We start from the raw sequence: 25,349 nt of genomic DNA, 5'->3' as shown, positions 1-25,349 counted from the left end.
CTTCTCCCTAGGATATACCAAAATTCCAGACTTCCAGAAGGAAGACAGGTGTTCAACATAACCCGTATTGTTTACACAAGTAGTCTAGGCACAGTAAAACACCTTGATATGTTAACTATTGACAGGGAACACTCTGAGAGCCAAGTTCTCCCATGCCCACCAAAGGCCAAACTTACAGGCAGGACTTTTTGGCAGTCTCAGGCCTGCTAGGTTTATTCTAGAGACGTACCTCTCTATTGGAAGCTTTTCATAATGCACTCTTCTCTGCTCTCTTACTTTTCATCTTGGTCCATCCTCAGGACTTGGCATTGTATGTTACTTTACACCCTTCTGTAGCAATTCATTTTGGAAATGAATGCAGTTCATTCGTATGTCCTTTATAGTGATCAGTACATTGCTTTGTGAGCTTTTTAAACATTGTGTTTTCTGCTTCCTCATACTGAAGGTATAAATTGAGTAAAGGAACTGTGTTCAAAAATTTCATCTGTGGCTTTTCATAGCACATTTGAAAATAACCAATAAAGAAATGTATAGTAAATGTTGTTCAGTAAATGTTTACTGACAAAGGATGTTACTTTTTAGAATTTTTCAGCACAGAACTATGATTGCTGGATGATTATGAGAATTACCTTAGTAACTGGGAAGTATTTGGTTGCCTTAGGTGCATTTTTATGCTAAGATCATTGATTGGTTTCTCTGTCAAGTTATGTACATTTTGAGGAGAATACTGTTAGATTTAAATGGGTTGGGTGGATTCAATTTTAATAGCTTTAGAAAACTATGCAGTTAGGAGAGGAATTTGGATTAGGAGATCAAGATCAAAGGAAAAGTAGATTAAAAAAATTTTTTTCTCCCTGTGGATTACACGATGTTCTTTTGTTATTTAGTGTTTCTATAACCTTTGCACAGAAGTTTTCAGATACAAAGCATCTTCTCCTTTTTTTTCTTTTTTCTTTTTTTTTTGAGATGGAGTCTTGCTCTTCGCCTAGGCTGGAGTGCAGTGGCACGATCTTGGCTCGCTGCAGCTTTCACCTCCCGGGTTCAAGTGATTCTCCTGCCTCAGCCTCCTGAGTAGCTGGGACTACAGGTGTGCCCCACCAAGCCTGGCCAATTTTTGTATTTTTAGTAGAGACAGGATTTCACCATGTTGGCCAGGCTGGTCTCAAATTCCTGACCTCAAGTGATATGCCCGCCTCGGCCTCCCAAAGTGCTGGGATTATAGGTGTGAGCCACCACACCCAGCTCAAAGCATCTTTTTCTAAAAACACCATCAAGACTGTGATCCTGGATCTTGGATATTGCCATTGCTTTATATATGACCACCAACTCTTTAAAATAATTTCATGTTTTATGATTAGAATTTTGCTACCAAAAATTGCTTATTAATATTTAATACCTTTTGTAAACTCTTTTAATATGCTGTAGGGAAAATTCTCCAAAAGCTGACTACAGGCTGGTCATGATAGCTCATGCCTATAATCCCAGCACTTTGGAAGGCTGAGGCCGGCAAATCACTTGAGGTCAGGAGTTTGAGACCATTCTGGGCAAAATGGCAAAACCCCATCTTTACCAAAAATACAAAAATTAGCCACATGAAGTGGTACACATCTGTAATCCCAGCTACTCGGGAGGCTGAGGCTGGAGAATTGCTTGAATCCAGGAGACACAGGTTGCACTGAGCCAAGATTGCACCTCTGCACTCCAGCCTGGGCCATGTTAACACGGCGAGATTCCATGTTAACAACAACAACAAAAAGATGACTGATGACTATAAGGCTAGAAGTCTATGCAGGTCTGAAATCTATATTAAAAATTGGGCAACGCTAAGGCTTCATAAAACTTTAACAGGATTTAAAGTCTTATGAATCGTTGCCGAGGGATCTGGTGGATGCTGCCAAACTGTCAGAAGACATGCTGGCCTTATTATTATGGTTTTCTAATACTTTAGTGAAATAACACTTTTTGCTTATGGAAGTCACTTGCTTAACAATATTGACAAAATAAAAAGTAAACAAATAAGCCACTAAGTAGCTAAGAGAAATGCTGTAACATTCGTGCATAAAAACCAGCATGTTTTACAGAAAACCCCTAAAACAATGGGTACAATAAGCTAATGTCAGTTAAACTCAACTTTATTCTTTTTTTTTTTTCCAAGAAGGGAGAAAGTGGTCACTGTTGTATTCTTCATGTGACAAAAAAGTTTATCTGTCCAGAAATGCCATTGAAATCTGAGTAGCTGAACAGGTTCGTAAAACTATAGAAAAGGACAGTTTCTATGCTGTTTAGGCGCTTTCATAAATTTGCTGTGGAAAAGGTGATGTGGTTTTCACTATGTGTTTCATTTTTTGTCAGGTATTTATTTTTTTAAAAAAATTAGCCCAATTTAAAAAGTACTTTGAAAGGCAAAGACATGGAGTGCTTTGAAATATTTTACAGTAAGTGTCTTATAAAATATTTTTGAACATTTAAAGGAAATAAAGGCAATGAGAGTTAAAGAAAAGACACATTGCATGAGCTTTTAGTTAATAAAATATTTATTGAGACTGTATCAAATAACAGGCTTCCTTCTCTGAGTGGCCAGTTGTCCAGGTATAGGATTTGCTTAGCTACAGAAACCTGACCAAGTTCTTCAGTTATACTTGTCTTTGTGTCTTTGACAGTATCATGAGACCTTTCTTAATATGGATTGTTTATAAAGGTAATCTCAGCTAAATGTCACGTGTGGCAACCAAAAATTGCTTTTGTGATTTTTAAGCTGCTTCAATAGAAAGAGTGCCTAGGTCAGAGGTCATAATCGTCCTTTCCAGGCTGGATTCTGTCCCATGTTAGGAGGGTTTTGACAAGTTTGTGTGCACCCATGAGGATAACCCGGACAGTAATGGAACTGAAAATCGTGTCCAAAAAGGAAGGAGTTATTTGTTTTGTGGAAGAGAAACGTAGAGAGGGAGGGATTCTTGCCTTCAGAAATTTGAAGGGCTATAGATGGAACAGAAATTAAAACTCTTTGAGAGGGCAGAACTGCAGTTACTGGCAGTGGGTCACAGAGCAAGGTGTTTCAGTTTGGCATAAGAAAGTGTGTCAATACAGCTAAAATGACATATGGGTTTGCTACTACCTTATAATATTCAGTTAGAGGCTATTTGAATATGTATTTGGATTTGAATAGTAGTGTTAAGATATCCTTAACACTATCTTTGTTCCTTGAAAGCACTATGTTTGTTCCTTGAAAAAGCTGACATGGCTGCGTGTGAACACTCATGCCTGTAATCCCAGCACTTTGGGAGGTCAAGGCAGGAGGATTGTTTGAGCCCAAGAATTTGAGACCAGCCTGGGCAATATAGGGAAACCCTGTCTTTATAAAAAATAAAATAAAATATTAGCCGGGCAAGGTGACATGCACCTGTAGTCCCAGTCCCAGCTATTTGGGAGGCTAACATGGGAGAATCATTTTTTGAGCCCAGGAAGTTGAGGCTGCAGTGAGCCATGATGGTGCCGTGCCACTGCCCTCTAGCCTGGGCAACAGAGATGCTGTTTCTAAAAAAAAAAAAAAAAAAAGTTGACATGGTATATATGTTCCCAGCTGTGCCATTGGAAGCAGAATGTTTATATTTAAGGTGTCTGTAGCCACTGTGGGCCCAGTTTCCTCATTTTACTAATACCTTATGATTGCAAAATACCCACTGGTATAAAGAACTGTCATGCATTTTATTTCATTTGATGCTCTCACAGGTTCTGTGAATTTGCAGGGCAGAAACTGTTATCCCCATTTTAGAGGTCAAGTGATCACGGCTTAGTTCAGTGAGAGGAAACGACTCACCCAAAGTGATGTAGTCAGAGCCTTGGATGACATCTAGGTTTTTGATTCCTAGTTTAGCATCTTTACCACTCCAGAATGATTTTCTTCCACTTGAAATTTAAATATTTGTCACAAAAAGTGACTTTATTTTTCTCATCAGTACTTTTATATTAACTTTGTGTGTATTATATAATGGATGTTATTTAGTAAAGAAACAGGTATCTGCCTGTATTTCCTCTCCATCTGCTTTCCCAGGGCAGAGGAATCCATGGATTAGGATTACCAGATAGCGATTAGCAGGTGGGAGGCAGAGGGACGGAAGGTAGAAGGGAGTTATAAGTAGATAAGCTGCAATGGTGTGTGTGTGTATGTGTGTGTGTGTGTGTGTGTGTGCGTGCGCGCGCGTGTGCGCACGCGTTCATAAGCACACACAAGCAAATAGTAATTTTAGAGAGAATCCTTTGAACAATCAGTGGGGGAATAAAACCCATGCCCTTTTCTTGGAAACTATAAATCACTACAGTTTCCTAGCTATGATCATTGCTGATTTCTGAAAGTGTGTCTCCCTTTGGTTTAAATCTGACAACAATGTGCCGTCAGAATTGATTACTTGAGCACACTTGCTTTTTTGTGCTCCTAAAGATATCCTGAAGTCTGGATAATTAAACACTGAAGGCAAGGCATATGGCCTTACTTTAGTTAAAAACAATTGCAGAAAGAATGCCTGTAATTTAAATACAAAAACATGGTGGCATTTTATATTCTAAAGACATCCATACTCTAAATTTTAGTGCTTAAAACTACTTTCTTTGAAGAGCCTTGTTGAAAGACAAAAAGGGAAATATGTTTTATTTAATAAATAATACTGTAACATAACGTATTGTAATTTTTCATTAAGGATATTATTGCTGTCTTTTTTGGAACTGACTGTATTTGCTGCCATTACATTTTACCATACATTAAATCAAATTTTATCTATCAGTTACATTTTGCCACTTCTGGGGGGCAAATCTGGCTGACTGGCTTTGCTCTTGGAGCCTTGATGGAATGTATATAGTTAGTGAAAAATTCCTCAGGCATTTGAAATGATTGAAGGGAAATAATAGAGTAAGCAACATTGTAGACTCGTCTTTGAAAATTAACCATCCAAATAATAATTGAGCTTCTCTGTCTATAGTTGACCCAATTTAACAAATAAAATATTTAAGTTTAGGGAAAGAAGATTTGTATCTCTCACCCTGCTCCCTATTTCCACTTTCTTCTTTCCTTTACACGTTAGGGTTTTCTGTAATCGAGCTGAGATTTTTTGTGGTTTCCTCTGTCTTTTTCTGGGTGGAAACACAAAATCAACTATGACATATTCAATGTTGTGAACTTTTAGGCTGAAAAAAGGTACAGATACGCGGTAGCAATGACCAGCACATTATTTCTTTCAGATACTTGAAAAGTGACGTCAGTAGCATTCAATAGAGGCTAGACCCTGCCAAGTTCCCATAAGGGAATAATTTCATTAAATGTGAAGCGGCAAAGTCATACAGACATGAACAATTATATTGAAGCATTAAAGTTTTCATTTTCACAAGAAGGTATCTTTCCCTTTCCTACTTTAGTTTATTTTACTTTGAGAGATAGAGTCTTGCTCTGTTTCCCAGGCTGGAGTGCAGTGGCATGATCTCGGTTCACAGCAACTTCTGCCTCCCGGGTTCAAGTGATTCTCCTGCCTCAGCTTCCCAAATAGCTGGGACTATAGGCGTGTGCCACCACACCAGCTAATTTTTGTATTTTTTAATAGAGATGGGGTTTTACTATATATTGGCCAGGCTGGTCTCAAACTCCTACCCTCAGGTGATCTGCCCACCTTGTCCTCCTGAAGTGCTGGGATTACAGGTGTGAGCCACCTTCCTGGCATGTTTCCTACTTTAGCTAACCTTTTTGTGTAACTACTGTAGGAAGCCTGTGCAAATCAAACAGGTTTTCGAACTGAGGTGGTTTTTACTACACGATGAGACTGTTGACTTCATCATTGGCCCCAGGTATGCAGAAGATGATCCTAAGTCAGATAGTAACCAAATACACTTCATTTCCAAGAAAATTCAAATAAAAGAAGATGGTATTTGGAAGACTAAGTTTTGACAGTAACATAATACACTTTGGCAGCAAAAATTAGGGAGATGCTGAAACATGGTACTAGGAGGAATTTTCAGTCTTTTTTATTCCTTAGATTTAAAAAATGTTCAATTTATTACCTCAGGGTTCAGTATCAAATTAAAATAGATAAATGGAGACTTTAATAATAGCCAGCTGTCTGGAGTTGTTTTGATTTGGTGTCTCTGGGAAGAGGAAAGATGGATTAGATTACTTTTGGATGTCTCTTTCAGATGATTTGTCAGCAAGGCGAACGCTGTGGTTAGGGTAGTGAGATAAAAGGCGTGTGCACAGGTAGTCTACCAGCTTTGGTGGAGTGTTGAAGACTAGACTGGTGCAATGAGGAAATGGCCAGCCACTTGAAAGCTGGAGAAAACAGGTAGGCCCCAGAGATCAAAGACTCTCTAAGAACTTAAAAGTTGTTTGGGTAAGCATATTTGGAATAAAATGGGCAGTGATTCTGTTAATGAACAAAGAAAGTTATTTCAAATATGAATATGTAGGTAATGTAGTATATTGCTGGTTGTGATAGTGTTGTTCTGAGAATAAAGATAAATCGGCACATAAATTTGTGTGTATTAAAAGTGATACATTTCAGAATAATTTTAGTATAAAATCAAATTATGTATTTCCCTTAAGACGGAATATTGTGTGAGAAAGTGATAGCCAGGAAGTGCATATGTCTAATGGACTGAAAAGGAAAATAAGTTGCTAATACTGAATAATTGAACATAGTTGGGGCCAAAGGGCCTGGGAAAAAGCTGAAATACACAAAGAACAAACAATGCCCCTGGTAAAAACTCAAATATTCTTACTATAATAAGTCACAGAGAAATATTTCTTCTGTTTCCTATCTTTGAAGAAAGAATTCCAGATGTTAAACACATCTGATATATATTGTGCTTACTACTGAGTGACAAATGTATGATTAAGAAGGGCCATAAACTAATTTCTCTAAGTAGTGCTGTCCTCTCAAACTGAGATATGCCTGGGCAAACCCATTTGTGTTTCACTACATAAAGTTAGTTAGCTTGTGTGGATTTCAGTAACAGTTATAGATTTTCAGTTTCAATTCTACTGAGAAAATTTTTCTTTCAAGTATTAGGTGGCATTGCCACCTGCTGTGCTTAATTTGGCTTTTTGTCAGTATAAAGTTTTGGTGCTATTGCTGTGAGGGTACCTGAAAGGAAGGACTTTATATCCAAATATTTAAAATTATTTGTTTACTCTGCCAAAAAAATGTGAACTGACATGCCCATTGAGGCAGAGGTGTAGAGTGTACATTCTCTTTACCGTATCAGTGTTGCTGGACATTTTTGGAATTTCCCAGTGGGCAGTGAGTGTTCTGAGTCGAAGTGTAAGTAGGGAGGCAGAACAATTTTCAGGCACCTCCCAAAGCAGATCTTTTCAGTGAGAGTTTGTTATTTAGTGAGAAGTGTTACAAATTCCCATACCTTCACATATAAGCATCTTAAGTATGTAAATATGAGGTATTTATAGTCCTAAATTGCTCTTTTAGAAATTACAATATGAAAAATTAAATTCGTGCTTCCCAGTGATGGTCTGGCATTCATTATTGAGGATCCTTGGGCACTTAAGAAAACAGGAATTGTTTGAGAAACATGGCAGTATGTCACATATAAGGAACAGGCAGACTGTATTCTTTCCTGGGTATTATATATTAGAATCTTTAAATATCAGTTTTTGCAGTGCCTGTAACAGATGTGTCTTTAAAATGTTTTTTGGGTAAAAATAACTGTAGCTGCCCAAAGTAACTGTCTAGATGGATTCCTGGTCTGTTGGTCCCCGCATGATCTGGTGTCTGCCAATCTGTTAGATCTCAATGCCCACCACTTTCTCGGTTGCTCCTTCTGTTCCAGCCTCATAACCTTCTTACTGTTCTTTGAATGCACCTAATTCATTTCCAAACCGAAGGCCTTTCTCCTTGCCTTTCACTTGCTGTACCCTCTGCTTGGAAACAGTCTTCCCCTAGCCCTCTACTGGCCTGTTCCCTCCCTTTAGAACTCTTAAGGTCCTCTCATCAAAGGGCTTTTCCTGATGGCCTCATCGAATAGAGCCCTTCTCTTAGTACTCTATTTTCTCCTGCTCTGTTTTAGTTGTCATCATAGTGCTCATCTTTACAAGAAATTATATTCTACATTTGTTTACTTTTAAGTTCCGTGTGCTCTGGGGCTTTCTCTTGTTCACTGAAAGATTCTTGATGCCTTCAGCCATTAAGGACCCAATAATTGTTTGTTGAATGAACAAATGATTGTTCAGATGTATCATGAAAATACATACCTTATTGGACTGATTGTCTTTTATTTTATAAAATAAAATTTTGGAAATCTAGAATTCTTACCAAGTCTGCCAAGGTGAATTTGTAACTGTATGTTTGTGTTACTTGGTGTTGGAGATATGGAGTGCTAATCACTCACTCCTTTCCGTTTTTTTCTGGATTCTAATGGAATAGAAACATGAAATGAGAGTTGAACGGTGATTGGTATATAAGTTTTATAAACTGGGCAAGTCCCTAGCAACTGATAATGCAGGGCTTTTGGAGAAGCTAGATTTTAAGTAACTTGGATTCAAGAATGTCCAATGGGCTACCTGCTTTTGGAGTTACTCCCCTCCTCTCTCCAGTTGAATGTAGAGTAGGCCTGAGCAACGACAGTGTATGGTCTGAGACAAAAATCAGAGAGCCCACCATCCTCAGCAATCCATGAGTGGGCCATGAAAGGATAAAATGGGATTGTTTCATTCATTCACAAGTAAAGAGCATAACATTTTGTTTCGTTGGATGTCAGATTCCCACTGGCTAGATAAGCAGGTTCTCCTTTTATGGAGATGATTCTGTAAGCAGGTCCAGAGAGGAATTGAAATGATTGCTCCAGTTCTACCCCTCTCAATTGGGAAATAAGCAGTATGACCCTTCTCTGTGGAGAAAAGGGGAAGGTTGCAATAATGATTATTCTCTGAACAATTGTGATTGCAATACATATACTGGAATATACTTACAAACTGAAATAATTTTGACCAGAAAACAGCTATCAACACAGGATGTTTCTGAGAGTTCATTGCAATTGTGAGTCATCTAGACATATGCCAAATGAAATAGTAGGCTCTATTTCTACATGTGTTTAAGAGAAGAATGCATGTTATTCCAACTTCTATTTATCACCCATCAATAAAAAAGGTATATACTTATGAAAAAACGTCATGTCCTAACCTTGATGTGTTTAAAGGCTAATATTCTGACTTCCATTGTAAACTCAGGAGCCTTTAATGTTTCAGGTTCGTGGGAGTAAGGGAGAAGTTTTGTACATTTTGGATGCTACCAACCCACGGCACTCCAACTGGCTTCGCTTCGTTCATGAGGCACCATCTCAGGAGCAGAAGAACTTGGCTGCCATTCAGGTGAGCTTATTTGCTTCTCATTTGTACTATGCACTGTGAGGGGGGATGAATTAATATATGACTGTACTCCCTGTTTTAAGTTTGTTTCCCAATGACCTCCTTCAAGTAACAGTAACCAATTCATAAAAGCAGAGAAATCTCATCTAGTCAGCATATGTAGGAAAGGGCAAGCCTAGCTGTAAACTAACACCAGGGTACTTACTTTATGAGAATTCCTGAGGGAATGAATTACAGTCTGATATTGTCCTTGGCAGATCTCGCTTTCAGGTACTTTTATTTCATTCAGTGAATATTTATTGATATTTTAATTTGTTTGATAGTTTATTTTGTTCATAGTACTATACCCTCTGTTAGTGTTTGGGAAAGGCTTTATGGAGAAGGTTACTTGGGGATATTCCCTGTGACCAGGCTTTGAGCTTGTCGGAGGTGGTGTGTTAGTCAGGGTTTCCCAGAGAAACAGGTGCAGTGGCTCACGTCTGTGATCCCAGTATTTTGAGAGGCTAAGGTGGTAGGATCACTTGAGCCCGGGAGGTCAAGGCTGCAGTGAGCCATGAAGATGCTGTTCCACTCCAACCTGGGCAACAGAGCAAGACTATGGCTCCAAAAAAAAAAAGAAAGGATATATCCTTATATATCCTTTTTTTAATATAAAAAATATAAAAATATATATATGGTTGTGTGTATATATGTATTTGTATATGTGTGTATATATGTATATGTTTATGTATGTGTATATATATACGTATATATAAAATAGGGGATTACCTCACAATGATTATAGGAGCTGGTAAGTTTAAAATCTACATTGCTGATGTACCAGTTTAAGTCTAATGGCCAGAAGCTGCTATAGAACCAGGAAGAGCTGATATCCCACTTGGAAACCCATCAGGCAAGAAGAGCTAGTGTTCCAGGTTGCAGGCTGTTAGGAGAATTCTCTCTTACTCTGGGGTAGGTCAGCCTTTTGTTCGATTCAGGACTCAGCATGATTGGATGAGGCCCACCCACATTATGGAGGGCAATATACTTTATTCAAGTCTCCTGATTTAAATGTTAATCTTTTCCAAAAACACCCTTACAGAAACACCCAGAATAATGTTTGACCAACTATCTGGGACCCTGTAGCCTAGTCAAGTTAACATGTAAAGTTGACCATCACTGGTGGGAACTGTGTTTTATTGAATTCCATTTCCCTGTATCCTAGCATACTGCTGGACAAAACATTAGGTTTTGATACAAACTATGAGTTGAACTTAGGTGATCCCTCGGTGGAAAATAAGGCAAGAAGAGAAAATGATATAGTTTTTAGAGGAACCCTATAGTTAGGGCTCCTCTAAAACACATTGATCAGATGACCAAAAGAATAAGGAAACATTAAATTCTGGCAGATAATTGACTGATTACATGTGAAAGCTCATCTTCCTGGATCCTAAACTTCAGAAGAGGAAGTAAAGCTATGGTTGGCAAAAGTAAGAGGGGAAGGGAAAAGAATAAGACATGAACAGTATTTGAGAATCTACCATGTACACTGTTCAAGAAGCTTCATATACATGTGGTCATTTATTCGTAGAAATTCTGATAGTTTGACAATTTGTTGACATTACACTGATTTCATTCAATTCTCAATATAAAATCAACAGTAGCAAGAAGGAAAAGGCACAGAATTAAGTTTTAAAGTAACTAGCAAACAGTCATCTAGACTACTTAATTTCCTAATGTCATCTAAACAATTTTTTTCAGTACAAATAAGTATTAGATAATCAATGTGATTACTGTCCCTTTTTGCATGGATACATGAGAGATGACTCTTACTAAACAGCTGAGGTGACATGGAAAATAGGATCTCTGGCAGCTGGGGATATTCAAGCCACTTTTCCGATTATTCATGATGGCCATTGATCCAACCACAAGTTTAAACCGATGTTTTTTTTTTTTCTTTTTCAACATGTAGACATTATTTTTTTCCAAGTGTTTATATATTTTTTCATGGCTTTCTGAGGCAAACTCATCTCATGAGAACATCATTTATGTCAGTATTTTAATTTACGGACTCAGTTTGTTTCTTTGTAAATGTTACTATTATTAAAATTGCCTATAGAGCCATGAATTTACCTTAAGCCAACCCATTGTTTTGGTAGGTTCTCCATCATTGTGATTGTGGAGAATATTATTTATGCTAGATGGTTTTTCTTTTTAGGTGTAAATAATGATTTTAAGCCTTCCCCAAATTCCTTCAGTTTGAGAAATGTCTTCCTATTGCCTATTATTTCTGTAGAATCAGTAGGTCTCTTTCTTTGCCTAAACTTACAAAGTGTTATGTGAGTTTCATCTTATATTCCCTTAGGTAATACTTGTTTAGGAGTTCCCCTTAACTGAATATCTTACTTGTAATGATCCCTTTAGTTAATGGAAAACAGTGTCAATAAGTGTTTATACCTTGATCTTTCACCATTTACTCTGCTACTGTACTATGCCGTGTATGTTATCATATTGTAGGCACTTCGCTCATTTTCAGTAATCACATTGTCTAAGACTTACAGTTTTCATGTTCATTTAGTACATTCCACGCAGTACTTTTCTTCCTCTATATCAACTGTGTTTTTTCCTTGAAAGAAAATATAAATCACAAAAGATGACAGGTACTCCAAGAAATTATTAATGACTTAACAAGAGGAGTGAGGGGGGATTAGAACAGGACTCATGTAACTGGTGGGCTCTCTGAAATTTCACTCTTGAATTAGAATCTAAGTATGTTCAGAAGCCACTCTGAGAGGCTTTTGGTGCAGAGCAATGACAGTGGCTTTCATTTCTTTTAACACTGTTTTGCACTTTCTTAATAGGGATGCAGTGCACTGCTACCATATTTTTTGTCATAGATTACAATAGGGATCTTTGTTAGCTCCCTTGAGGTAACATCTTTCTTGTTTTGAACAGTAGCTGGAGTAGAGGATTGCTGAGGGTTCAAAATCACATCTGAGCTAAAGGCAGAGAGCATAATAGTTGGGTCACATGGCTGAAAGAGATTTCAGCCTTCTAACTGGTTGGAATGATCTCCTAAAGATTGCATTCCAGAAACATTGAGTTGGTAAGATCATGATGTTTCCTGCATAACATTATGAATCACTTGCATTCCAAATTGCATCTGAAGTTTGGGGTATTCAGGACATTTTTTATTTGAGCTGTATATCCCAGGAGTGGAGTAAATGAGAAACATTTGTGACTATGTGGCTTGCTCGGTGGAAAACGTCAATACTTGGTCCAACTTTTTTGGACAAGGGATTATGAAGTTGAGGTCTGTTTTGGCAGAGAATTGGAACTCCTTCTTGGAGACTTGATTATATTTCTAGTTTTGCAATTTATTTGATTTTGGAAAATTTGCTTTGCAAATGATGACTTAAGTATCTGAATTATCAAAGAGGGATCTAGTAAGCAAACAGTTCTTCCCACATGCACACTTTTCAGAATAATCATTTAACTGTATGTTCAGACTTCTGAAAAGTTTCCAACTATGGCTAGAAAATTCTAAATGTGAAAGTTGTGGCTTAAAATGAACTAAAATATCCTTAAGCTCCATAAGAAGTGGGTGATTCTTATTAAATGCTAATTTTGTTGCACTAAAGGAAAAAATGTATATGTAGCTTAAAAATATTTTTGACCTAGTTTGTGTTTTGCAGGCTCTTAAAAATTTCTGTTCTTTTGATAGAAGATGAATATTTTATGCCACTTACAGTTGAAACTATTAATTATTTGAACATTTCAGAGATGGAGTGCTACATCTCATATACTTAAGCCCATATTTTCAGGCATGTCTTTTCTGTGACTATTTGCCATACTTATCGATTTACATAAAAAGGTAAAAACATTTGGGTAAAAACATTTGGGTCCTGGTGCACTTCATGAGGGGTGTCAGGATGTGAGGATGGTCTAAAGAAGGCACTGGGTATTGAGCCAAGATATTCTCACAGCTCTGCCCCAATTCTGCTGTCAGTTTAGAATGCTCATTACCAGCAGTTATTTTGTCACAGATTATTGAACCTCCTTTCTCTGCCTTGCCTGAGGATGGATAGTCATAAACAATTTATCCTGGGGTCTTCTCTGGCAACACGTGAAATTTAAATATGACAGAGCTGGAAAATCACATGTGGATTTCTAAAGAGAGAAGCAACTTTGTTTTCCAAGCACAGATAAGACATTCTCCATTGTCACTAAGCTACCAAGATCCATAGGAGTAACAAATAATGTTGATACAGAATTCAAATAGCAGCAGTACCAACTAAGCAACCAACAAAAATAAATACCAAAAGGATTTATTACTTATGTGCAAAATTATGGCTTTTCCACTTCTCTATCTTTCCTATTTCTGTTTTTTCTTACCAGATTTATACAAGTGGCATTTTTAGAATTTTTTTAAGAAACTGTCACAAAATGGTAAAGTAAAGCTGTCTAGTGATTTTCTTCAATAATGACATAAAAATAACAGTTAAATAACTTACAGATCTATCTTTTAATAGGTTATCTTCCAGTAAGGTCTGCATTTGTATTTTATTAGGGTAACATTTTAAACTAAAGTAAAAATGCAATTGGTCCCGTGAGTTTTTAAATACCTGCTCTACTTTGGTCTTATGTGGGGAATTTTATTACTTATCAATATTATTTTCATTAATTTTGTAGCTTATTGACAGGGCAAATTTGCATTTATAGGAATATTCTTAAGTTATTTATAGTGGTAAAGTTGAAATCTGTGTTAATCCTTAAAATGATGATGATGGCAGCTAACACTGAATGCTTACTGCATGCCAGTTAGCAGTTATTCACTTATTAATGTATTTATTAACTATTTACTGTGACTGTATGAGAAAGACATTATTATATAATTTTCATCTTCCTTTGTCAGATAAGGATACTGACTCTCAAGAGCATCTAAGTAACTTGCTGGAGACCACACAGCAAGTGAGTGACTGGGTTTGATTTGAATCCAGATTATATGTCTTCATTGTCCACTCTTTTAACCCCTGTGTTGTAATACCTTAAAGTTGAGATTACTTTTTAAAAATGTAAATTCAGATCTTAAAAATCTTTCATGTTTCTGAACTTGGTATTAGATATTTTTGAAACTACTGACAATTTTCAAAGCAGGTTAATTTTAAAATATATATTTTAAGTTATTTATGTTATGTATCCCTTGATTTTTTTATGTTCCCAAACTGTCCTTAATTCATCATAAAGCATTGCACCTGCTTCTTCTTCATATACAGATCATGCCTAGGCAACATCTATTCTTGTTTCTTTTTCCTTTTGTCTCCTCTTGCCTCATTTTAGCTGCTAGCTAATGTGCTAAAAATATGATAAAGGTAACATTTAGATCTCTTGAAATTATTATTATAATACACTGTAGTAAAATTTCAGAACCAGAGCCTGTCAGGTTGGGTGTACAGGAAAGTTTTAATTAGGTGGGACTTTCTGTGCCTCTCGTCCTAAGAACCATAGAGGAAGTTACCTTTTCTACTTCTATTGAAGACCAATCCTGCTTCCCAGTATCCATGTCTCACCCAGCGGTAAAACAGAATCTTTTATAACCTTATCTTTGACTAATATGAAGGTTCTGTCAGTCACTTTTATTAGAGTATGACTTTTGAGTTATTTGCAGAATGACTTTCATCTAGCCTGTCTTATATGTATGTGTTTATGATTGTAGTAGTTATCCATTGTTATGTAACAAATTTACCCCAAATTTTAGCAGCTTAAAATAACAAACATGCAGTATGATTTTATACAATTTGTAAGGGTCAGGAATTTAGGAGCAACTTAGCTGAGTGGTTCTGGGGTTCTGGTTCAAGGACTTTCATGAGGTTGCTGTCAAGTGGTCAGCCAGGGAAAACTTGATTGAAGTCTGTGAAGACTTGATTAGGCTGGAGATTCTGTGTCCAAGGTCTCTCACATGGCAGGAGGCTTCAGTTCTTCACCACTGAACTGGGGGTCTCTCTGGGGCTGCTCAGGACTTGACAGCCTGCTTCTCCCAGAGAGGGTGATGAGAAAGAGTGAGAACAAAAGTGAGTGAGAGAGAGAGAGAAAGAGAGAAAAAGGGGGAGCTGCAACCTTTTATAACCTAATCTTGGAAATAACGTTCCACAGCATCACTTCTGTTGAATACTATTAGTCACACAGGCCAACCTTGGCACAGTGTAGGAAAGGACTACATGATGGTCTGGATACCAGAAGTCGAGACATCCTAGGGGTTGAGACATCTGTCTTCAAGCTACAACAGTGATCAGTGGGGAGAATATACTTTATGTAAGGATGGAATAAGGTTAGAGTAAATGGAAAAGGCAAACACTTGATATAGACTCAGAAGGAATGCAGAGCCCAACCCAGTTTGGATAATATTAAGAAAGGCAGTTTCAAGTGGTAGAAAGAGCATGAACTTTGTTGTCTAAAGGACTTGAAGTAGATCCCGGGCTCTGACTTTTGCTGGCTGAGCAAGTTACTTAACTCATTCATTCAACGCATAGCTATGGAGCATCTGCTATGTACCAGGCCCAATGCTGAGCACTGGAGATACTATGACTAAAAAGATGATCTAGTTCTTGCCTTCATAGCAGTAAAAATAACCTTTAAAATTGTTCTTCTTTATGAGTTGATTGTAATAATGCTTACTTTATTGGGTTTTTGTGAGGACTAAATTAAATGAGATAATATATGCAAAACACTTAGCCTCTACACACCTGGGGATGCTCTGGGTTTCATTCCAGTCCACTCCAAGAAAGTGAGTATCTCAGTAAAACACCATACCATCTTTGGTTTCACAGTGCATGTAAACGTTATATTTATACTATACTGTTGTCTATTAAGTGTGCAGTAGCATTATGTCTAAAAAATACACATACCTTTAAAGAATACTTTATTGCTAAAATGTGTTAATGATTATCTGAGCCTTCAATGAGTTAGAATCTTTTTGCTGGTGAAGTGTCTCACCCTGATGTTGATGGCTGCTGATTGATCAGGGTGGTGGTTGCTGAAGGCTAGGGTGGCTGTGGTAATTTCTTAAATAAGACAAAAATGAAGTTTGCTGCATCAATTGACTTTTCCTTTCACAAAAGGTTTCTGTGTAGCATGCTTTGCTTTTTGATAGCATTTTATCCACAGTAGAACTTTAAAAATTGGAGTCAGTCTTCTCAAACCCTGCTGTTGCTTTATCAGATAAGTTTATGTCATATTTGAAATTCTTTGCTGTCATTTCAGCAATGTTCACAGCATCTTCACCAGGAGTAGATTCTATCTAAGGAAACTACTTTCTTTGTTCATCTGTAAGGAGCAACTCCTCATCTATACAAGTTTTATCATGAGATTACATCAATTTAGTCACATCTTCAGGCCTCACTTCACATCTTCAGGTCTCACTTCTAAGTCTAGTTAGTTTTCTTGGTATTTCCATCACATCTGCAGTTACTTCTCCTGAAGTTTTGAACACCTCAAAGTCATCCATGAGGGTTGGAATTGACTTCTAAACTTCTGTTCATGTTGATATTTTGCTCTCATCTCATGAATCACACATGTTCTTAATGGCATTTAGAATGTCAATCCTTTCCAGAAGGTTTTCAATTTACTTTGCTCAGGTCTACCAGAGGAATCACTGTGACAGCAATAGCCTTATGAAGTGTGTTTCAGAAATAATATTTGAAAGTCGAAATTTATCCTCGATCCATGGGCTGCAGAATGGATGTTGTCTTAGCAGGAATTAAAACATTCATCTTCTTGAACACTCCATCAGAGCTCTTGGGTGACCAGGTGCCTTGTCAATGGCAGTATTATTTTGAAAGGAATTTCTCAAATGAGCAGTAGTTTTCAGCAGTGGGCTTAAAATATTCAGTAGACTATGCAGTAAACAGGTGACAGTGCCATCATCCAGGCTTGGTTATTCCATCGATAAAACATAGGCAGAGTAGATTTAGCACAATTATTAAGGGCCCTAGGATTTTCTGAATGGTAAATGAGCATTGGCTTCAATGTAAAGTCACCTGCAGCATTAGACTCTAACAAGATAGTCAGCCTGTCCTTTGAAGCTTTGAATCCAGGTGTCACTTCTCCTCTCTCGCCATGAAAATTCTAGATGTTATCTTCTTCCAATAGAACTATTTCTTGTACATTGAAAATCTGTTGTTTAGTGTAGCCAGTTTTCTTAATTATTAATATCTTAGATAGATCTTCTGGATAACTTGCTGCAGCTTCTCCATCAGCTCTTGCTGCTTCACCTTGTACTTTTGGGTTATAGAGATGGCTTCTTTCCTTAGACCTCATAATTCTGCTAGCATCCAGCCTTTCTTCTGCAGCTTCCTTGTCTCTCTCAGCCTTCACAGAATTGAATAGAATTAGGGCATTGCTCTGGTTTGGGCTTTGGCTTAAGAGAATGTTGTGGCTGGTTTGATCTTCTATCCAGACCACTCAGACTTTCTCCATATCAGCAATAAGATTGTTTCACTTTCCTTATCATTTGTGTGTTCACTGGAGTAGCACCTTTAATTTCTTTCAAGAACTTTTCCTCTGCATTTATAACTTGGCTGTTTGGCCCAAGTGGCCTAGCTTTCAGCCTGTCTCAGCTTTTGACATGCCTTCCTCATAAGCTTAGTCATTTCTAGCTTTTGATTTAAAGTGAGAGACGTGTGACTGTTTCTTTCACTTGAATACTTACAGACCATTGTAGGGTTATTAATTGACCTAATTTCAATATTGTTGTGTCTCAGGGAATAGGGAGGTCTGAGGAGAGAGAGAGAGATGGGGGAAGGGCTACTGGTAGAGCAGTCAGAACACACTATCAGTTAAGCTTGCCACTATATAGGTATGGGTTATGGTGGCCCCCTAAACAATTACAATAGTAACACCAAAGACCCTTGATCACAGGTTATCCTAACAGACACAATAATAATAAAAAGGTTAGAAATATTGCAAAAAGTAACAGAGGCATGAAGTAAGCACATGGTGTTGGAGAAATGGCTCTAAGAAACTAGCTCGATGTAGGGTTGCCACAGTCCTTCAATTTGTAAAATATGCAATGTCTATGAAGCACAATAAAGCAAAGTGCAAGTAAACAAAGTACGCCTGTAAGTGCTGATATAGTAAGCTTAAATTTTCATTATCACCACCCCTTGCCAGGTTTGTAGTTTTTGTCTTTATAATATCGTCTGTATATGAAACAAAGTAAAATCTGTTTTATTTCTTATAAAGCTTTCCCAGAGTATCTAGTATAATTCTGTGCATGTAGAAGACTTCTCAGTAAGTATCCACTACTCAAGAGACAACCTGCTGTGTGGAGTGACTGAATCCTAGTGAGCCTGCCCCACAGTGGCCGCAGCAGCCTATGCACCCTGCTACTGAGCTCCTCTGTGTTTAGGTGCACGAAGCATCCTCTTAGGCCACTTGAGTAGTATTTACTGTGGATGACATTGTGCTTGCTGTGCTCTGTGGCCATTCTTCTCTTTGGAAAGATAAGGACTTTATAGAAACAAGAAATGCCCTGTGGGGAAGAAGTCTTACTGTACTGTGTGCTGAGATCTTTATTAGATGTAGTGGCTTGGTGACCCTAGGGATAAGATTAAAATCATTATGCTTATATGTTTGTGCCAAACCACTTTTCAGCTTTTTTAAAGAAGAAAGTTTTGTGCAGGCTGATTCTTTCTTTCTTTTCTTTTCTTCTTCTTCTTCTTTTTTTTTTTTTTTTTTTTTTTAAGGCCAGATCTCATTCTGTTGATCAGCGTGCAGTGGCCTGATCATGGCTCATTGCAGCCTCCATCTCCTGGGTTCAAGGGATCCTCCCAAGTAGCTGTGACCACAGGCATGTGCCAGCATGCCCATCTACTTTTTTAAATTTATTGTAGAGATGGGGTCTTGCATTGTTGCCTAGGCTGGCCTTGAACTCTTGTGCTTAAGTGATCCTCCTGCCTTGGCCTCACAAAGTGCTGGGATTACAGGCATTAGCCACCATGCCTGGCCTATAGAGCACCTTTTATATGCTCATTTATGGTAGTCTTGTGCAGGACATAGGCATTAAATTAAATTAATTAATTAATCTTGAGACAGGGTCTCTCTCTGTTGCCCAGGCTGGAGTGATGCAGTGGCACAATCTCGGCTCACTGCGACCTCTGCCTTCTGGGTTCAAGCTATTCTCCTGCCTTAGCCTCCCGAGTAGCTGGGATCACAGGTGCACACCATCACGCCTGGCTGATTTTTGTATTTTTAGTAGACAGGATTTCACCAGCTACGTTGGCCAGGCTGGTCTCAAACTCCTGATCTCAAGTGATCCACCTGCCTCGGCATCCTAAAGTGCTGGGATTATAGGTGTGAGCCACCATGCCCAGCTGACTGATTGTTTCTTACAGAAATCCTCTGAATTTTGCCTGCTCTCAGATGTTTTTGCAGATTGGGTAATGCTGGATATTAGAAAGTTGTGTCCCTAGAAATTATAGCCTTATGGGGCTCATATTCTTTCCATATTTAGTGACCTAACAAAGCCTACCTCTGTAACATTAACCAAAAGAAGGCTAGAGGGCTGAAGAATGTTTGTTCCCTCATTGATTTGGGGCTTTTGGTTGTAATAGGATTGGTGATAGTGAAAGTGTGAAGTAGAATTTAAAATAGAAATTCTGTGAAGTTGTCATGGGGGGAAAGTGGCAAATCTTACATTTCATATTTAGATTAAATTATAGTGTTAAATTTAAAAATTTTTAAATTTAAAACATTTTAAAAATAGTTAATTTGAAATATCCCAAGACTCCTAGAATTGAAATCCAAAATACTTAATATCATGATGACACTTAGATAAACTATTTATTTATGTTGTCATCTCTATCACTAGGCTGAATTTCTCAAGAGTGGCGTTTGTGTCAGTTATGTTTGTTTCCCAGTGTTCATTTCGTCTAGTGGGGGCTCAGTAAGTGCTTGTTGAACTGGCCTCCTTTGGCAGCTCTTCTGCCTCTTTCCTGATGTGGTACACCTAGTTGAATGTATCTTGTCACTTGGGAAAAGGCTTACATCTGTTTCCTTTAAAATAACAGAAAGCAAATGCTTCCACTTGAACTCTGGCCTGAAATATATGTGCATGTGAGTATTTGGTCTGGCAAAGTGTCACATTTTTACTCTGTGAGTGCTGAGTACGTACTTGTATGTGTGTACACATTTCAGTCTACTGCTAAGTAGTTTTATCTTAGCCAGACTGCTGTGCAGCCAACAGCACCTCATCGTTAATGTCAAAAGTCTTTTTACAGATATAACCACAGACAAGCAGAACCTTTAATTCAGATACTCTGTTGATTAACAACCAGAGAGTTCAGTCTGGACTCACTCAGAAAACTAGGATATAGAATAATGAAATAGCTAAGGCTACTGAGAAAAGAAGTATTTACTATGAAGTGGTAGGGTGCTTTCAAATCATACGTAACAAATGTAGTAATGAAAGATTAGTATTTGAGAATTAATCAATATTGCACTAAATATACTGGAACTGGGCTATATCATTACAAGATTTAGGAGGTACGTTAGAAATTAAAAAGAAGAATCTTGGGAATGTTTTAGTCACTAGAAAATATAATGAAACATTTGTTATATATGGAGCCAAGCAAACAACATGAAAGCTCACTTACCAGAGGAGGAAATTAAACTAACAACCATGTACGTGTGAGTGCGTGGGTGTGTGGTGTGTATTTTTGAAGTGTTAAAACTAAAATTTAGACACCCAGAATAAGCACATATACTACTTGTTGCCAGGCAAGATTTTTGGTATATGAACATAAAGAAGGAAATGACTTTGTTTTTGTGTTTCAAAATTGGAAATATGTTTTATGGTAAGTTTTAAATTATTTTTTAATGGTTGGCATTAAAGAAGTCAATAAACAAATTACAAAGTGAAGTAAATGTAATGGATACAACACAAAACAGTAGAATTAGCCACATGTAGGTCTTTATCTATGGAAGTTGAGTAGTCTAGGGAAATTTCTATTCAAAGAAGACTGTACTACATCCAGTGCCTGAATAGACTGTCATAAAAGGTTCAGCCACTGTTGAGCAATACGAAGTAAAATGTGAAGTTCTGCATTCTATCACTGAATTCACTACTCAAAAGAAGGTATAAAAATTAGCTTGTGCTTTATATACTGTACTCAATGTAATTTGTATAACAAAGTTATACTGTATTAAGCGAAGTGTATTTCACTCTGATAATTTTGAGAAGTTTACTATGTCACAAAATCTAGGAAAATGTTAACCTTAGACCCTAATCTAATCATCCTTGATTGAGTCTTAGTCACCGTAGAAATCTCACGTGATTTAAAAAACACAAGAATAGGTAGAGATTTGTTAAAGGATACAAAATTACAGCAAGATAGGAGGAATAAGTTCTAGACTTTTTCACTGGGGTCCCCAACCCCTGTGCCGTAGACCCATACCTGGCTGCACAGCTGGAGGTGAGCCATAGGTGAGCGAGAATTACTGCCTGAGCTCTGCCTCCTGTCCAAGCAGCAGTGGCATTAGTTTGTTATAGTGATGGCAGTGGAGGGCTGTCTCGAGTGGCCGCTGCCATCATGCCAGCCACTGCAGGGAGGGTATGGGGAGGAGGCAGATAGCCCCCTGCAACCTGCCGCCCTAGGGGCCACCATGATGTGTCCGGGCTGGGTCGCCTGTCAGGCCCATCGTGGGCAGAGTCGTGACCTGTGATGGACAGAGGGGCCCCATATTGCGGTCCCAGGTTGGGCAGAGAGGGGCCCTGAGATGAAGCTGGGCCTGGAGTGGTGCTGTGCTTGCCCATGGGGTGAAGGGGCTGGGCCTGGGTCACGGAGCTGGGGCAACACTTTTGGGGCCTGAGGTGGGAATTGGGAGCAGTGCTTGCTTTGAGGACCCGGCCAGCCATGCAGTCACTGTACCCACCCTGCTGAGGGTGCTGGGTTCCTATGCCTTGGGAGGAGGCTCTGCGTGGGGCTGGCCAGGGCCGTGTGCATGGGGTCCACCCTGCATTGGGGTGACTGCCAAACCTGACATTCCCAATGGCTGGGCCTGGGGCCCATGATTCACTCCCAGAGGAGCCCCTCCCCAGGCAGGGCCCTGAGCCAAATGACGGGGAGCCCCAGGCTGTCCCTGAGCACAGGGCCAATGGGGAGAGCTTGTGGCAATGTCACTCTTACCCCAAATGCTGGCCCCAGCCAGGCGAGAACCTGGAGCCCTGCCCCAGGGAGCGAAGGGGCACAGCCAGGACTGCATGCTCCATGGAGCCAGTGGGAGCCAGGAGCAGGTAGCAGCCGCACCCTCCCAGATGCGGCTTCAGCTACCCAAGTTGGCGCTGTGGACCCAGGCCTCCCTGTGCTGCTTGCAGGCTCTGAAATGCCTGCTCCCACTCCCTGGCTTCTCCCAGCTGTCAGTGCCTACTCTGATCTCGGTGCAATGTGGGGCTGAGCCTGGTTGCTGTCACAGCCTGGCTGGGGGTGCATACACTTGGGGCAGTGCTGACACACCAGCAGCCTGCTGCCTCAGCTCCCCGGCTCCAGACTTGGGCACCAATGAGTGTGGGGGGGTTGGAAACCGATGCAGAGCTGAGGGCAGCTCAGTGTGGCCTGCAGGTGCCCCTTGACACAAGCACCTGGGCTCCATGGAGGGTGGCAGGAGGCAGATAGGCTCGTGGGCGAAAGGGGGCAGGTACCCGGTGAGGCCCCACCTTCAGGCTAGGGAGTGCCTGAAGGCTGGGGGCCAGGCTGACAGTCCCGTCGACCAGAATGGGAACTTGTGGTGCCTTTTCTGGGCCTGCCCATGACTGCCTGTGAACCAAAGAATGCACACTTCCTCCCCTCCGAGGCCTGTAAAAGCCTCAGGCTCAGCCAGAGCAGGGCAGATGATGGAATGACCAGCTGCAGAGAGGAGCTACCCTCTCTGCTGAGAACTGAATGCTTGTTGTGATGACTTGCCTAGAGAGAGGATTTACCTTCTCTGCTAGCAGCCTGAATGCTCATTGGTATACCCTGCCTGTGGAAAGAAAACCTGCAGGTTTCCTCTGAGCTGTTCTGTTGCTCATTGGAGTTCCTCTTCATCTTGCTCACCTTCTACTTGTTTGTATACCTCATTTTTCCTGGTCACAGGACGAGAATTTGGGACCCGCCGAATGGCGAGGCTAAAAGAGCTGTAACACAAACAAGACTGAGACCTACTCCTTGCTTGCCACATTGCGAGTGAAGAGAAGGAGAGAAGAGCTGCAGCCTTTCAGGGATCCCAGACCTGGGAGCTCCCCAAGCCGGGGCTGTGACTCCTTCTTTGGGGTGCTGCAGTTCCTGGTGTCTCCAAGCTTCTGGATGCCACTGTGTTCCCTGGTGTCAGCTGTGGAAGCTACTTGCGGTGTGCCTGTCCCAGCTGCAGCCTGGCAGAGAGCTGGCACCTGTGCTGGCACCTGGAGCTGCCCACCCTTCTGCAGCAGCCGGCATATCTGACTGTGCATTGGCCAGACCCCACACTCACTCTCACACCCCTTGCCACTCCGTGCAGTCTCCCTTGGCAGGTGTGGAATCCAGGCCATTAGTGTGAGCTGAACACAGCCTGCCAGATCGAGTGGGCAGAATGAGCTCAGTGGGCCGAAGCAAAAATTTGGGCAAAGGCACGACTGGCCACAGAGGTTTCCAGCCAGAAAAGCAACACCCCAAAGATCCCATAATAATAGGAGTGCAAAACCTGTTGTAAACAGCGCATGCCTGGGATCTAGGTTGTGTGTTCCTTATGAGAATCTAGCTAATGCCTGGTAATCTGAGGTGGAACAGTTTTATCCCAAAACCATCCCCCACCCCATCCCTGTCCATGGAAAAACTGTCTTCCACAAAACTTGTTCCTGGTGCCAAAAAGGTTGGGTACTGCTATTCTATACCACTGTAGGATGACTATAGTTAACAATAATATATAGTTTCAAAAAGCTAGAAGGAAGACATTGAATGTTCCCAACACAAAGAAATGATACATGTTTGAGATGATGGATATGCTGATTATCTTGATCTGATCACTATACATGATATGTATTGTAACATCACTATGTACCCCATGAATATGTACAATTATGTGTCAAGATAAATAAGTAATAAAATAAAAAGCTTTATCTTATTCCCCAAAAAAAGCTTGAGGAAAGGAAAAAGGAAGATTACTAGCAGAGTTGTAGGCTATTGTCTATGGTACTTTACTGCATGAGGAAGGTACAGAGGCTGAATGGAAGAGAGGTTGTAAAATTGGAGTATGGGCTTTCCTTTCACATGGAGCTTTGTTTAACAGAAGTCTAGAAAGTAGTTATATGAATCATTATCATGGTTAGTTTATGTCAAAATTATACATACTGTCTTATTATACTTAATTAAATGGGTAATCATTTGACTAGTGTGTCTATGATTTCTTAAGTTGGTACTTAATGGTTGTATTATTTAATTCACCTCAGTGGACAGAGATTAAAACAGAGTCATTTTCTGGTTCCTTTTCCTGTGGTTAATTAAGTCCTTTGAGATATGGCTGTGTACACTTTATGGTGGTTTACACATGTCTGTTTTATTAGTTTTGCAGACAGTAGACAGGAACAAAAAGGGGCATAGTCATTCTTGCTGAGAGTTAACCCTACACTTCTCCAAGCAATAGAATGTAAACTCAACTAGGCTTTTGAGAACTTTCCCTCAGTGACTTAATTAATTCCATGCCCATTTCTGGACTTTGGAATATAGCATGCATCTATGTAGCTTGTTTTTTACTTTATCAAATTTAAAATGCTCATTATCAAACATTTATATTTTTATATTAAACTTTTGTAAGTATAACCTGCTTGGTTTCAAATATTTCACATGCAACATGACATTGGTTGGAATAATGTTATGTTGTATGTAAAAGTGTAAGTTGTATGTAAAAGATTAATATCACAATCCTTTGAAATACTTTGCACCTTGCTATTGAATAACGTTGATGACTTTTAATTCTGTTGACATAATCTAGAACCCATAGGGAAACT

The 25,349-nt window shown here is 39.3% G+C and overlaps 1 protein-coding gene across 6 annotated transcripts in view; it reads left to right on the top strand.

The window, feature by feature from the left end:
* PRDM5 (PR/SET domain 5) overlaps window positions 1-25,349 on the top strand; it is a 230,495-nt gene that overhangs the window by 59,296 nt on the left and 145,850 nt on the right. For all 6 annotated transcript variants that reach the window (XM_055385798.2, XM_019026066.4, XM_055385797.2 and 3 more), the window contains exon 3: window positions 9,236-9,358. In XM_055385798.2, the coding sequence (XP_055241773.1) occupies window positions 9,236-9,358 (123 nt within the window). The remainder of the gene's footprint in view (window positions 1-9,235; window positions 9,359-25,349) is intronic.

The sequence above is a fragment of the Gorilla gorilla genome, chromosome 3 (genome assembly GCF_029281585.2).
Source record: "Gorilla gorilla gorilla isolate KB3781 chromosome 3, NHGRI_mGorGor1-v2.1_pri, whole genome shotgun sequence".
NCBI classification, from domain to species: Eukaryota; Metazoa; Chordata; class Mammalia; order Primates; family Hominidae; genus Gorilla; species Gorilla gorilla.
The sequence above is the reverse complement of the archived record's forward strand: the minus strand, read 5'-3'. Positions and strand labels throughout refer to the sequence as shown.